This window comes from Gymnoscopelus braueri (genome assembly GCF_963280865.1).
Source record: "Gymnoscopelus braueri genome assembly, chromosome: 20".
Classification (NCBI taxonomy): domain Eukaryota; kingdom Metazoa; phylum Chordata; class Actinopteri; order Myctophiformes; family Myctophidae; genus Gymnoscopelus; species Gymnoscopelus braueri.
In genome coordinates this window covers 17,455,208-17,467,518 of record NC_137622.1, presented here as the reverse complement: position 1 = coordinate 17,467,518, position 12,311 = coordinate 17,455,208, and the positions used below count along the sequence as shown (strand labels likewise).

Below are 12,311 nucleotides of genomic sequence, written 5' to 3'. Positions count from 1 at the left end.
GAGTAAAAGTACAAAACAGTACCAAACAAACTCATTATGCAGAATGGCCCATTTCACAATCATTTTATTGGATTGTAATTAGTAATGCATTAATGTTCCAGCTGGTAAAGGTGGGGCTGATTGTAGTTACTTTATGTACTGCTGGGTAGCCTAAAACTATAATAATACATCATCATTTATCAGTTCATTTATGTTTTGAATTAATAGATCTAAATCTAAATATGCAAATAACTAGTAACTAAACCTGTCAAATAATTGTAGTGGAGTAAAAAGTACAATATTTGCATCTGAAATGTAGTGGAGTAAAAGTATAGGAATAAAGAATTAAAAGTAAATGTAAATACTAAAGTAAAGTCAAAGTTCATCTAATAGATAGATAGATAGATAGATAGATAGATAGATAGATAGATAGATAGATAGATAGATAGATAGATAGATAGATAGATAGATAGATAGATAGATGGATGGAGACAGCTTTACCTCTTTGTTGGACCTCTTATGTCTGTCAGGGTGCAGCCATCTGGGATGTGTAATCTCATAAGACTTTACATTCTCCAGGCTGCTCCTCAGAAACCTCTGTTTATCCTGACCTGATCATAAACACAAGTTCAACCATGTCAGCAGTAAGTAGCCTTGAGCCTAAACACCGAGCCTGTTGACTGATATATACATTTATCTCATCTGTTTAGTTCTTCATTTAATGATAGATACGAGAACGAGAACATTTAATGGCAGAAAGGACCTTTAACGATTTCCCTGCAGCTTAAAAAAAATGTTATCACATTTGTATAAATTACCAGAGTTGCTCTGATAGGTAATCTGTTTCAATATGATGAAAACATAGTGATTTCTGTATGGAAATGGGAATTCAAGTCAAGTGCAAAAAAAAGAAAGAAAAAAAACAATTCTGGATTTGACATTTTCACCAACACCCCCCCCCCCCCCAAAAAACCTAGTGATTGCATATTAATTATGCATGCATGCTGTGCAATTCAAACTGTATAGCCACGCAATGAAATCCTGATCTAATCAACAACAACAAAAATATGCATGAATTAATGCTATTTCACTGTTAATAAAGGGACTCACCTTTGTAATAAGAATCGCCTTCAGCTACAGTAGAGAGAACACACTGGACAAACAGTAAGACATACAGACATAGAGGAGAGAGTGCAGCATCACAACACACATCACACGCTCCTGGACGCATTGTGTCAACCAGATCAGTTGGACAATCTGACACAGAGAAAGTGCATAAATAAGGCTTTGTTTTGGAATGATGCTGCTGTGATCGCGCTATAAACGCCTATGTCTTGACATCGCGCTTTGCCGCTGGATGCAGATGCTGTCTGATGTCCGTGCGTGCAGGAGCGAGGCGGGCATTCACTCCATTCAGACAGCGACAACCCCTCCCCTTCTTCAGAAACCATCATGTGGGAGTTCTTCTCCGTCGCACATGTGTGTGTGTGTGTGTGTGTGTGTGTGTGTGTGTGTGTGTGTGTGTGTGTGTGTGTGTGTGTGTGTGTGTCGCTTGCCGACAACTGATTTGCAACACCAGAAAAAGTGCTCCTCGGAGCACAGGTCTCCGCCAGGTCAGGTAGGTTATTGTGGACCAGCCATGTTGATGGAATATGAAGAATCAGACAGATCCATCTTGATCACATGACTATAGAGGTGTACTGATTTGCGTGATGTTTGGACAAAATCTGTAGGAGTACTATAAATATCTATATTTATATATAAATATCTATATTTATATATATATTTATATTACTTATGATTAATTAATTATTAATTAAGTATGGCTTATTATTAATTAATTATGACTCATTATATTTAATATAAATTATTAATATATATATATATATATATATTTATATACATTGTTTTGCAAAAATCGGCCTCCTGGTGCAACATTTTATGGATATTGCATGCTGTCGCTGTGTTCTTGATTTGAGGCATTTTGTTCAAAACGAAGCACTCCTGGCAAACTTTGGAAGCCAATCTTAGCCAATTAGGATGGAATATGAAAAATCTGAAAGATGTGTTTTGTTTAATGACTATAGAAATACTGTGTACCAATTTGAGTGATGTTTGGACAAAGATCTGTAGGAGTATTGTAAAAAAAAAAACATGTTTAGCAAAAATCGGCCTCCTGGTGGCGCTATATAGGCCCATGTGAAACATTTGTGGCAGAGGTTCTGCTCTGGCATCCAGGGAGAGTGTGCACACAGTTTTGCTGTGACCAAGCCAATGGTGCCAGAGATTAGCTGGTCTCTCTCTCTCTCACACACACACACACACACACACACACACACACACACACACACACACACACACACACACACACACACACACACACACACACACACATGCACCCACGCACGGCACGCACATGGACAGACGGATGGGAATGCTTCAAAACATAGTCTTTGCCACGCCTTTGCCCTGTCGGAGACGCGCTTGCCAAGCAGTTCTTGTCGACCACCGGCAGGCGATCATACGCTTCAATTGTCATGGCCTACTTTTTTTGTTTGTAAATAAATGTGTTGAACACATTTTAACTTGATTCAACTAGCCGGTTTTATGCACCTAAGAATTGTATGCTATATAATATGATAAATAATTTGCAGGCATGGAATGTGGCTGATAGTAGTACTATAAATCGCCCACATTCCATACCTGCTAATTACTCCTGCTGTTCCATTGCTAGTCACTAAATGTGTGGTGACAGTGGTGGAAGCAGATTTTTTGGGCTACCATAATTCCATAAAGTAGAAATACTCTGTCACAAGCAAAATGTATTCAAAAGTAGCTACAAATAATTGCATCAAAATATATTTTTACAGTAGTATATGTAGGGCAAACGTAAAAGCAAAATGCAATCGCCCATTTCATAAGTAATGTTCATCATTTTAATGTTACAGCTGGTACAGGGATTGATTGTATATTTTGTATATTAATAATCCAAACCTGCAAATCTACTCATAACTAAAGCTGCCAAGTAATTTTTGTGCAGTAAAATACAAAAGTTGTGTCTCTGACGCATAGTAGGCCTATACAGTATACAAAATACCAAAGCAAAGACAAAGCCACCTGATTCGGATGCTATCAATGCATTGAATGGGACATTATCACCAATGGTCTGATAAAACGTGATAATCTCCCATTCAATGCATTGATAGCATTCGAAGCCGGTCAGACAAAGTACCTACCTCACACTTGAACTTCATTTAGTGCTTAAGTTCAGTAAAAAAGAATTGTGTGTATTTTCTGTCATTCACATGACAATTTTATTGTTATTTATTGAATTTGTTGATGAATAAAGTAATGTAATAAAGATGACTTGAGGCAAGACACAGCAGTAACCTACAAGCTTGAACGATTCTAACACCTGGTCTTTCAGCTTTGTCCCTTTGTGTTCTTGTTGTACTCTTATTTAGGTATAAATTTGGTTTCAGCGTAATGTGTACTAACTTAAAGTAAGTATAAATAAATAATAAATAAGCTCCAAGTCTGCAGATTCTACACTCGTTATCTAGCATCTATTGAGCAACTATTAAAAGACGATGTCTGTTTAATAAGGACTCATTTGTAACCATCAAAACAAATGTCCTAATTACATGAACTAAAACTGATATCCAGGTTACATAATACTGTACAGTTTAGGTACAGTAGACCGACCGAGTTAAATACTCTTCAGTCAGGTCACTAGACCAAAATTAGAGCTCTACAGTTTTGACACCACAGTAACCTAAATCCAAGTACAGTTACAACCTACAGTAGGCTGTTTCCACTCCAGGCCTGCAGCCATTCATACTATCCCAGTCAGTGGTTGGAGTGTGTTAAATATGTCGCAGGCCACATGTCAGGTGGATAGTGTGTATGTAGGGTGTGTGTGGTATTCTTAGAGCTGGTGACAGTGCAGGCAGACCGGTCCATTCAGCCCCCCTCTATAAATGTAGCCCTGGCTGCAAGACCAGGCAAGCCTTAATTCACTCCCACTGACGTACATGTCAGTTAGATTAAACCCAACCACATATGCTGTTCGTTACCCAAGGCCGTCTGGAATACTGAACCCTGCACTGTAAAATCCTGAGTGTTCATTTAACCCGGAGGGTTATGTACCCTCTTGGGTCCATTTGTGCACCCTCTGGGTTACATTAATATTCAGGATTTTACGGTGTGCACTCTCCATATGCACTCTCTCAAATCATTATAATATCATACACTAAAACTTGGGATATTTGATATTCATATAAAACCGCCCACGCCACCTACACACAGAGGAAAACTCTTCAGCACAAGAGGCTTGGGTCCAAGAGGGATCGTGTTAACATTTGAGAGTTCAAGCAAGGGTAATAGCATGCAGTCTAAATGCCATTCATGATATCAAATGATGCTGTATTTTTGGAAGCGCAAACTAAGGAGTGTCAGAGATACACGGAGCGCGGGGCAAAGGAACAGGCAGAGGTTTGTCTCGGTGTCAGAATACGGCCCACGAACACAGATGGCTGGCATTCGTTGCCCGCCTCCAATGCAAACTGACATGCATGTCTTTAACCTCTACTACTACTAAAGAAAATAAAAACTGGCACCGATTAGCTCCAACATGAACAGTATCATGTATTAAAGCTGTTTAAGGGAATGCTGTATCAAAACAGTTCAAAAAGAACAATTAAAATGCATGAATGTTTCAAGCTACATTCCAGGACTTATTTCAATGAATAACATGTCATATTAAACAATCTGTATGGAGTATGTTAATACAATATAATCAGCACATTCTGCAGTTGTTGGAGGTGGTCTGCCTATTCCTCCACTGAGATATTTCGACCCTGGTGTCGGGTAGGACACGGACACGTTGACATTGTCAATAAAGTTATTTGAAGCGGAAGACACACCGGATAGGATCAGCTTTATTGCATGTCGTACATTGTCGCAATTACCTCCCTCTGTCGGGAAAGAGACGCACATACAGTAAAACGTCCAGATTGTTTTAGCTTTAAGCTGTGAGAGACCTCTTGCAAAAGGTCAAATCAGCAGCGCCGCGGATCGACGTCAACGTCAAACGGAGCTCTGACATGACGAGACTCGATGGGAAACAAGAGTCGTGGGTAAGAGGATATTATTTGACATTTGTCATCCTCCATATCAGTCTGTGTCTGAAGCGAGTCACTGATTGCATGGGTCCTCTTCAACGATCGTGGTCCCCCCACACATTAAAACATGTGTCCTCTTGTCCTTCGAGCAGAACAGTGGTTACTAGCAGCTAATCATCCTCAAGGATGTCCGGATGTTCCTCCCAGAACGGCTCTCCTATAATGTCACAGTGATGAGCGTGCACGCTCTTCCTGGTACGTGTCACTTGCACCTCCTTCTCCTCCTCACCCGGGACCTTCACTTGTTTGGTCACCGTTTCGTCTCGCTGAAAACAAGGAAATGCAGGTATGAGCTCCTAATACTGATGTTGAAATAATATCCCATAAAAAATATCGAATACTTTATTCATGCCTAATATAGAAGATTAAGTTAAGTTGCAGAAAGCAAGCGGTCACCTTTTCCCAGATGAGAGTAGTGCCTTTCCTATGCAGCGGAGACTCGTTGTTGTAGTTGATGTCAAACTCTGAGAAGAGGATCTCGTTCTTGTCTGAGGCTAATGTTCCCTGGAAACAAAAATATCATAAGAAGTAGATAGGATTAAATGTCAAGACTGTAAGGTATATGTAGTACTGTGCATACATGCACAAGCATCAGTGTGCGTGCACACACGAACCCATGCACACAAACACGCGCACACACAGAATCCTTTCAGGTGTTCCATTAATGCTATACTCACCTTTAAGCGGTCCTCTGCCTGGGCTGTGGAGAGCCCTCCCCTCTGAACCAACATCCAGAACACTGTGTTGTACATGTTATTGACATGACCTGGAGCACAACACAACACAACACAAGCACTGTGTGACAACAATAAATATAAAAAAACAAGGTTCAGTTCAGAATGTATATTCGGTTCATTAGGAGGGGAAATTGTTTACTTGGGATTTGGTGATTGCAGAGTGGCAGGCCATCCTAGAAACAGGTCTCCCCCTTTTGTTGACAATTTTAAAACTTCTCTTTACGCTGAATTCACACCAGCAGCAGTGTTTCGTTGCCACATACTGAGAAAGCGGTGACGTTCAATGTATTGTCTGATGAGAGGAGCGACCGCCCCTTGCCCCACAGCGGCAGGAGGCGGAGACAGCAAAAAGCGGAGCAGCAAAGTTGAGAAAAGTTCAACCTTGCCGCCACTGCGGTGTGGCGAGACAGAGCAGCAGTCAACCAGAAGTGCACTGACTACTGTATCAAAGTACAAATACTGATAACAAAGATTTAAACTAGCAGTTGTAGCAACTGCATGACCTATTTCTTACCTAAACATATAGTAAGTTTACAAATAAGCTGCCAGAAACCAGCATTGGGGGGTGTCTTCTTCACCGTGCCTGTGAGCTCTGATGCCAGGCGCAGCGGCTCGCTTTGAGCCGCTCATAGCAGTAGTGCTCTCACTGGACCTCAATTTGCTAATTTACGAGGGTGTTCATACCTCGGGCATGCCCATTTTGAGAAAAACAAAATCAAAAACGGAGACACACCATCTTCTTCGATAGCTTATGAGTCTGCATAAGACTTACAGTGAGTCTAACGATTTCAGAGGTTTTTATTTTAGACATCTATTTTATGCATCTATTCTAATTTCATTTCTAATCATTGACGCTTTTCCTGATTTGACTTGTCTTCGTTGCACAGCAAATTGGTCAACATTTGTTGTTTTTAACCACTTAAGTGCTTTTTTATACTTTGGATATTAGAAAATAGCCAATCTACAAGCTCACAATGCATCCTATTGTGACGCGTTGTGAGCTTCTAGATCTGCTATTTTTTGGAAGAAAACAAATTGGCATATAATGGCATACCCAAAATAGGGATGCCAGGGTGAAGGTAGTTAAATGTGCTTTATAAATAAATGAACCTGACTTACAATCTGCTTGCCTCCAGCTGACATAGTCTCTGAGGGTGTGGTTGGTGGGATACAGGACCACCCGTCCATCAAAGCTTGGGGGGTACAGGAGGGGCTGCTCCCCAAAGAACTCCTTCCAGTAGAACACATAGGATGAGGAGAACTGAGAGCTCACATGGGTCATCAGTTTACTGTCAGGGGAACAGAGGTGGGATGGGAGTAGAATTACTGAATGTTAAGAACTAGAATAAAACACACAGAAAAGCTTAAAGCTACCATCTGGAAGTTTTATGTCCGTTGTCTCCCTCTCCTGATGGAAAGAGGTAATTGATGTCCGAAATACAATAAATAAGGTGTTCACTTTGATGGCCCTATTTTCGCCGGTGCCTTACCCATTATCCCTAAACTTCTTTGCCATTTTTTACAAATAAAAAAAATATTTTCAAATAGTTCAATTAGCCGATCTACATCGACACATTGTGAGCTGGTAGATTGGCTATTTGAACAATTTGAAAATGTTTTTAACAATAGTAAAAAATGGCAAAGAAGTTAAGGGATAATGGGTAAGGCACTGGCGAAAATAGGGCCCTGAATCTAGTGTCCAATCTCGTCCTTTTCTCCATCTGCTTCAAATATCTTAATTGACTGATTGATTTTTAATGTGAATCAGTAGGTGTCCTACACAACACCACAGTCAAAATGCCTCAATGTAAGAGTAGGGCCACCGCCTCCAACCACTGCAGATGTGCTAGTTATATGTATTAACATACTCTGCCATAAAGATTGTTTGAAATATAATCGAGTTAATTAAATTGCTTTAACCCATTAAGACTGGGAACGCATCTGTGTGTCATTTTTAGATTTCTTTGGGCAATTCTTCTTTTTTTTTTATCGTGAAGATTTGCGCAAATCTTTTGAATACATATATTTTTAAAGTGAACATTTTTAACTCAAATCTTTGCTTCTGGGGATTTTACAAATGTCTTCTAAATACTAACAGTTTATTGAAAAAACCTATGTTGCTATAATATCAGTGGTTCTCAAACTTTTTTCATGTTAAGGAACCCCAAAATGCCATGTATTTGGCTGCGGATCCCCCCCCCCCCCATCTCAAAAATGTTGTTCCAGGGACCCCCCAGATTCAAAGATTTGAGTTAAAAATGTATATATACATTCAAAGATTTGCACACATTTTCACAATTCTTTTCCATAAATAGCAGATCTACAAGCTCGTAGTGCGGCACTCGGGAGCTTGTAGATCTGCTATTTTTGAATAGCCCAAAGAAATGAAGTGGATTATGTCCCAGCTTCACTCCGCCTCTACCTTGCTCTCCTCTTAAACCAGGTGGTGCTCCTCTTGAAAACGAAACTGAACTCGTCACTTTGGCCATAAGCGATGACGACATCATCCAGCTCCTCCATGACAGAGCGAGCACTGCGGGTCATGAGGCCTAACGCCCTGTTGTCGTTGGGCTTTGTAAAGCCATGCTGCTCTGCAAACCTGAAACAGGTTTAAATAACATTTCTTAAAGGTCATATACTCATATTGATAACATTTGTATCAATAAACAATACATAACACCCACAGTGTATTTAAAAAGGGACATAATAATAGTATACATTTCTCCCCCCAATAGTTATGATTTTTAAATAATAATTTAAATAAATAAATCCATTCTCCCTGTTGCTTCCATTTCACTGGGGACGGTACTTTTTCCCTTAAGAGATACTTGGAGGCAGCAGAAACATTACAATGCTGCAAACTGCATGAGTCCCGCCTTATAGGCATGACTCAGGAAAAATAGGAACCTTATGCAAGAGAGGTGTTGTGATGTGGAGTGTAGTATTAGCCTGGTTCCAGACGAATCTGCCATTGCAAAGGAAAATTGCCCTCGGTGATATTAGTCTGGCCATGCCAGGCTAGTGTAGTATGACATCTAGTGACTTAATATGGTCTATAGCAGTGGTTCTCTAAGCGGGATCCATGAACCCAGGGGTCCTTGGGTTCCCCAGCAAAATGAGGAACATTTAAATTTAAATTTCAATAATCATTTTAATTTCACTATTATTTCACCGGCTAAAATTTTACCCAACAAGAGAATGTATATGACTATTCAAATAAAAGGTTTCACTCTGTCCACTATTATCTCCCCACCTACACCTATAGACAGAATTCTGTAATAAATCTGATCTAACAACAAACATTACGGGGATCCCTGGCACAAACAAATGGGGGGGGGGGGGGGGGGGGGTCTGTGGTCTAATACATATTAAATTGGGAGTCCTTCACATGAAACTGTTTGAGAACCACTGGTCTATAGCACCTTTAAGTATCAACATCCTAAATGAGCAGCAGTGCATTTCATGGAGAGCAGGTATCACTCTAGCGCTAGAATGGGGGATATTGTATTATTTTAACAGATGTAGAACATTCAAATGTAATTTTGTGGAGGGATTCATCTTGGCGGCATCCTAGCGCTCCATGTGTACTCACTTACTAAAGAATTGGTGTGACTTGGGGTCAGCTCTTGTGATCTAGTATATCATATACATTTCAATGTTCTGGCAGAAAAATGTATTTAGTAAAATATCTCCACTTTTCCAAGGGAATTAACGCTCTTATTCTATGTAGGCGACGAGGGGGCGGCACTCACGACAGCATTAAACACATAGGCGTCCTTCAACGACCGCAAACATATGGGGCACAAAAATTGACAGGTGCATTGCAGTTGGTGTAGGGCTGTAATAACACACACATACGTACGTATGTTTAGTGCTGTTGTGAATGCCACCCGTTGGTGCTTACATAGAATGTGAATCTCATGGACAATTGGAGATATCTTACTAATGCCTTGGCTTTTCTGACAGAATCAATCAAGAGAGATGACCCCAAATCGCAGCAATTAATTATTGGGTGAATACACACGGTACGCTACGTACATTAGAATGCTACTGACTATTAATCCCTCAAATTACATTGATTGCTGTTGTATAGAATATCAGCTATTCTAGGGCTTTATCACATTGGGATTTAAACTCAGTTCCATTCTCATATCCAGGTGGAGAACAAATTCCCCCAATTTCCTCTCTGCACTCTCTACACTCTCCCAAATGAAGCAAAAACTGACTAAAATATGATCTAAAATATAATACAAAAAAACTCACTTGTGAAAGTTGCGCCCATCCAATCGCACAACTATGTAGCAGTTTCGTAGGCAGGTGTCATCCGTTTCGAAGCTTCGGATATACTCAAACTTACTCTTGGCCATGGTTCTGCTGCTGGTAAATAAATGAATCAACTGTGTGAAAATGCAGGTCTTGGAGCCTCCAAGGAATGAACCCCTAGTCAGCATGAGGATGCTCCTCCTGGGAAATGCAAACATGTTTTACTGCACTGAAACCAGAGAAAAGTATTACAGTAGCCTTGTAGATACGAAAGTAAAAGTCAGACTCGATAAAATACATCTATGATAGTCTTGATCCAAGGCTAGTATTACAGTGAAGTCTAAATTAAGAGTTGATTTGTTATCTGGCAACTATTTTTTATTAATTTTCAGGCTAGAGGCTATGTACCACTTAGCCCTAGAATGTCTGTGATCTTACATACATTTCAAGTATTCCAAATACACAGTCATAGATCTCTCTCGGTCCCCCACTGTGTAGTGCCCATCTGCGCGGCCATAAAAGTGCTCTAAATTCCGTCTGTACTCACCCAATAATTAATTCCTAAGACGTGGAGTCATATTTTGTCCTCTAGTTTCATATCCATGTGAAAGTTCTGCCAGAAAACGTGTGTTTAGTCAAATATCTCCACTTATTCACGAGCTGCACACGGACGACTTCTGTGCGACGCGAGGGGCCAGGAATGATTGCAGCACTGAATATACGTAACTTCCTTTAGGACGCACAAATGTTTGGGACACACAATTGGCAGGTGATGATTCATTACCCCGCACCAATAACAAGCACCTGTCAATTGTGTGTCCCAAACATTTGTGCGTCCTAAAGGAAGTTACGTATATTCAGTGCTGCAATCATTCCTGGCCCCTCGCGTCGCACAGAAGTCGTCCGTGTGCAGCTCGTGAATAAGTGGAGATATTTGACTAAACACACGTTTTCTGGCAGAACTTTCACATGGATATGAAACTAGAGGACAAAATATGACTCCACGTCTTAGGAATTAATTATTGGGTGAGTACAGACGGAATTTAGAGCACTTCTATGGCCGCGCAGATGGGCACTACACAGTGGGGGACCGAGAGAGATCTATGACTGTGTATTTGGAATACTTGAAATGTATGTAAGATCACAGACATTCTAGGGCTATGTACCACTATACTTTTTTGCAAACTGTTAATAAAGTATTCAATCAATCAATCGATCAATCAGCCTATAGCTATATATTCTTCCTACACAAAACAGAGAATTCCCATAGGTTCACACTATTAATGGTTAATTATATTTGGATATATTGAATATCTACTGCAGTGGTTCTCAACCAGAAGTCCTTGAGGGGGTTCCATCCAGGTGGTCCCCAGCTAAATGATGGAGAGTTGGTAACCAAAGGGACCCTTATTAGATCTTTAACTCTTGAGTGTAAAATGAAACCAAATGGACCCTTATTAACTCTTAAGAGCGTAAAATGATTTGGTTTTATTTTACGCCCTCAAGAGTGAAATTATTGTTAAACATCTGCATTACTTAATGAAAGAATTGTTATTTTGATCAGCGTTTGCCTGTCATCTCTCCTATGGTTCCAACATCAATACAGCATGGAATTGTGGACACAATCTCATCCAACGACAACAAAATATTCTAAAGTCTTGGATCTGAGGCTAAATCTGATCAAACGGTGATGAATTCGAGGCTCAAATGCCGAATAAATCATGGACCTTGATATGAAAAGGGTTGAAAACCACTTATCTACTGGATATATTATTCATGTTATAAACACCAAACATGCTCACACACCATCACACCGTAGCATCACACACGTTGGGTTTCTGTACAATGTTGCCAGGTTTTGAGAGAGAAACAAGAAACCAGGTCTATGAAAACAAGCCCAAAAGAAGCGAGACCTTTGCTTCGCCCTTTATACATTATACATCGTCTTACAAGCTCGTAGCTTATAGATCTGCTATTTCTTTTTTAAATCATTCAATCATTAAGAACATTTTAAAACTGTGGAATTGTTGAGGGTGCCTAGCTGGCATAACATATTTTCATATGGAGGTCCGTTGACAAATACATAATTAATTTGGGGGTCCTTGACTTGAAATTGTTTTGAGACCACTGGTTTAAACAACATTAGCAA

At 40.0% G+C, this 12,311-nt stretch overlaps 2 protein-coding genes across 2 annotated transcripts in view; both read right to left on the bottom strand.

The window, feature by feature from the left end:
• adam19b (ADAM metallopeptidase domain 19b) overlaps positions 1-1,346 on the bottom strand; it is a 31,012-nt gene extending 29,666 nt beyond the window's left edge. Inside the window, exons 1-2 of the mRNA XM_080416470.1 lie at positions 1,090-1,346; positions 481-590 (exon numbers count right to left, since the gene is read on the bottom strand). Coding sequence (XP_080272596.1) covers positions 481-590; positions 1,090-1,210 — 231 coding nt within the window. The 5' untranslated portion in view covers positions 1,211-1,346. The remainder of the gene's footprint in view (positions 1-480; positions 591-1,089) is intronic.
• A 2,957-nt stretch (positions 1,347-4,303) lies between these two features.
• On the bottom strand, positions 4,304-11,999 carry thg1l (tRNA-histidine guanylyltransferase 1-like). The gene is made up of 7 exons (XM_080416228.1): positions 11,969-11,999; positions 10,163-10,363; positions 8,322-8,498; positions 7,019-7,188; positions 5,840-5,928; positions 5,559-5,666; positions 4,304-5,428 (listed from the first exon to the last, which is right to left on the bottom strand). Exons 2-7 carry the CDS (start codon positions 10,348-10,350, stop codon positions 5,273-5,275), a joined length of 888 nt encoding a protein of 295 aa, XP_080272354.1. The 5' UTR covers positions 10,351-10,363; positions 11,969-11,999; the 3' UTR covers positions 4,304-5,272.
• Positions 12,000-12,311: the final 312 nt, after the last annotated feature.

What these genes read in the sequence shown, in the direction of transcription:
- thg1l (XM_080416228.1), bottom strand. Translation starts at nt 10,350, where the DNA reads ATGCTGACTAGGGGTTCATTCCTTGGAGGCTCCAAGACCTGCATTTTC. An exon ending in TGGTTTAAGAGGAGAGCAAG is followed by an intron (nt 7,189 to 8,321) that starts GTAGAGGCGGAG and finishes TTCCCCTGACAG; the next exon opens with TAAACTGATGACCCATGTGA. An exon ending in AGGCAGAGGACCGCTTAAAG is followed by an intron (nt 5,667 to 5,839) that starts GTGAGTATAGCA and finishes TTTTGTTTCCAG; the next exon opens with GGAACATTAGCCTCAGACAA.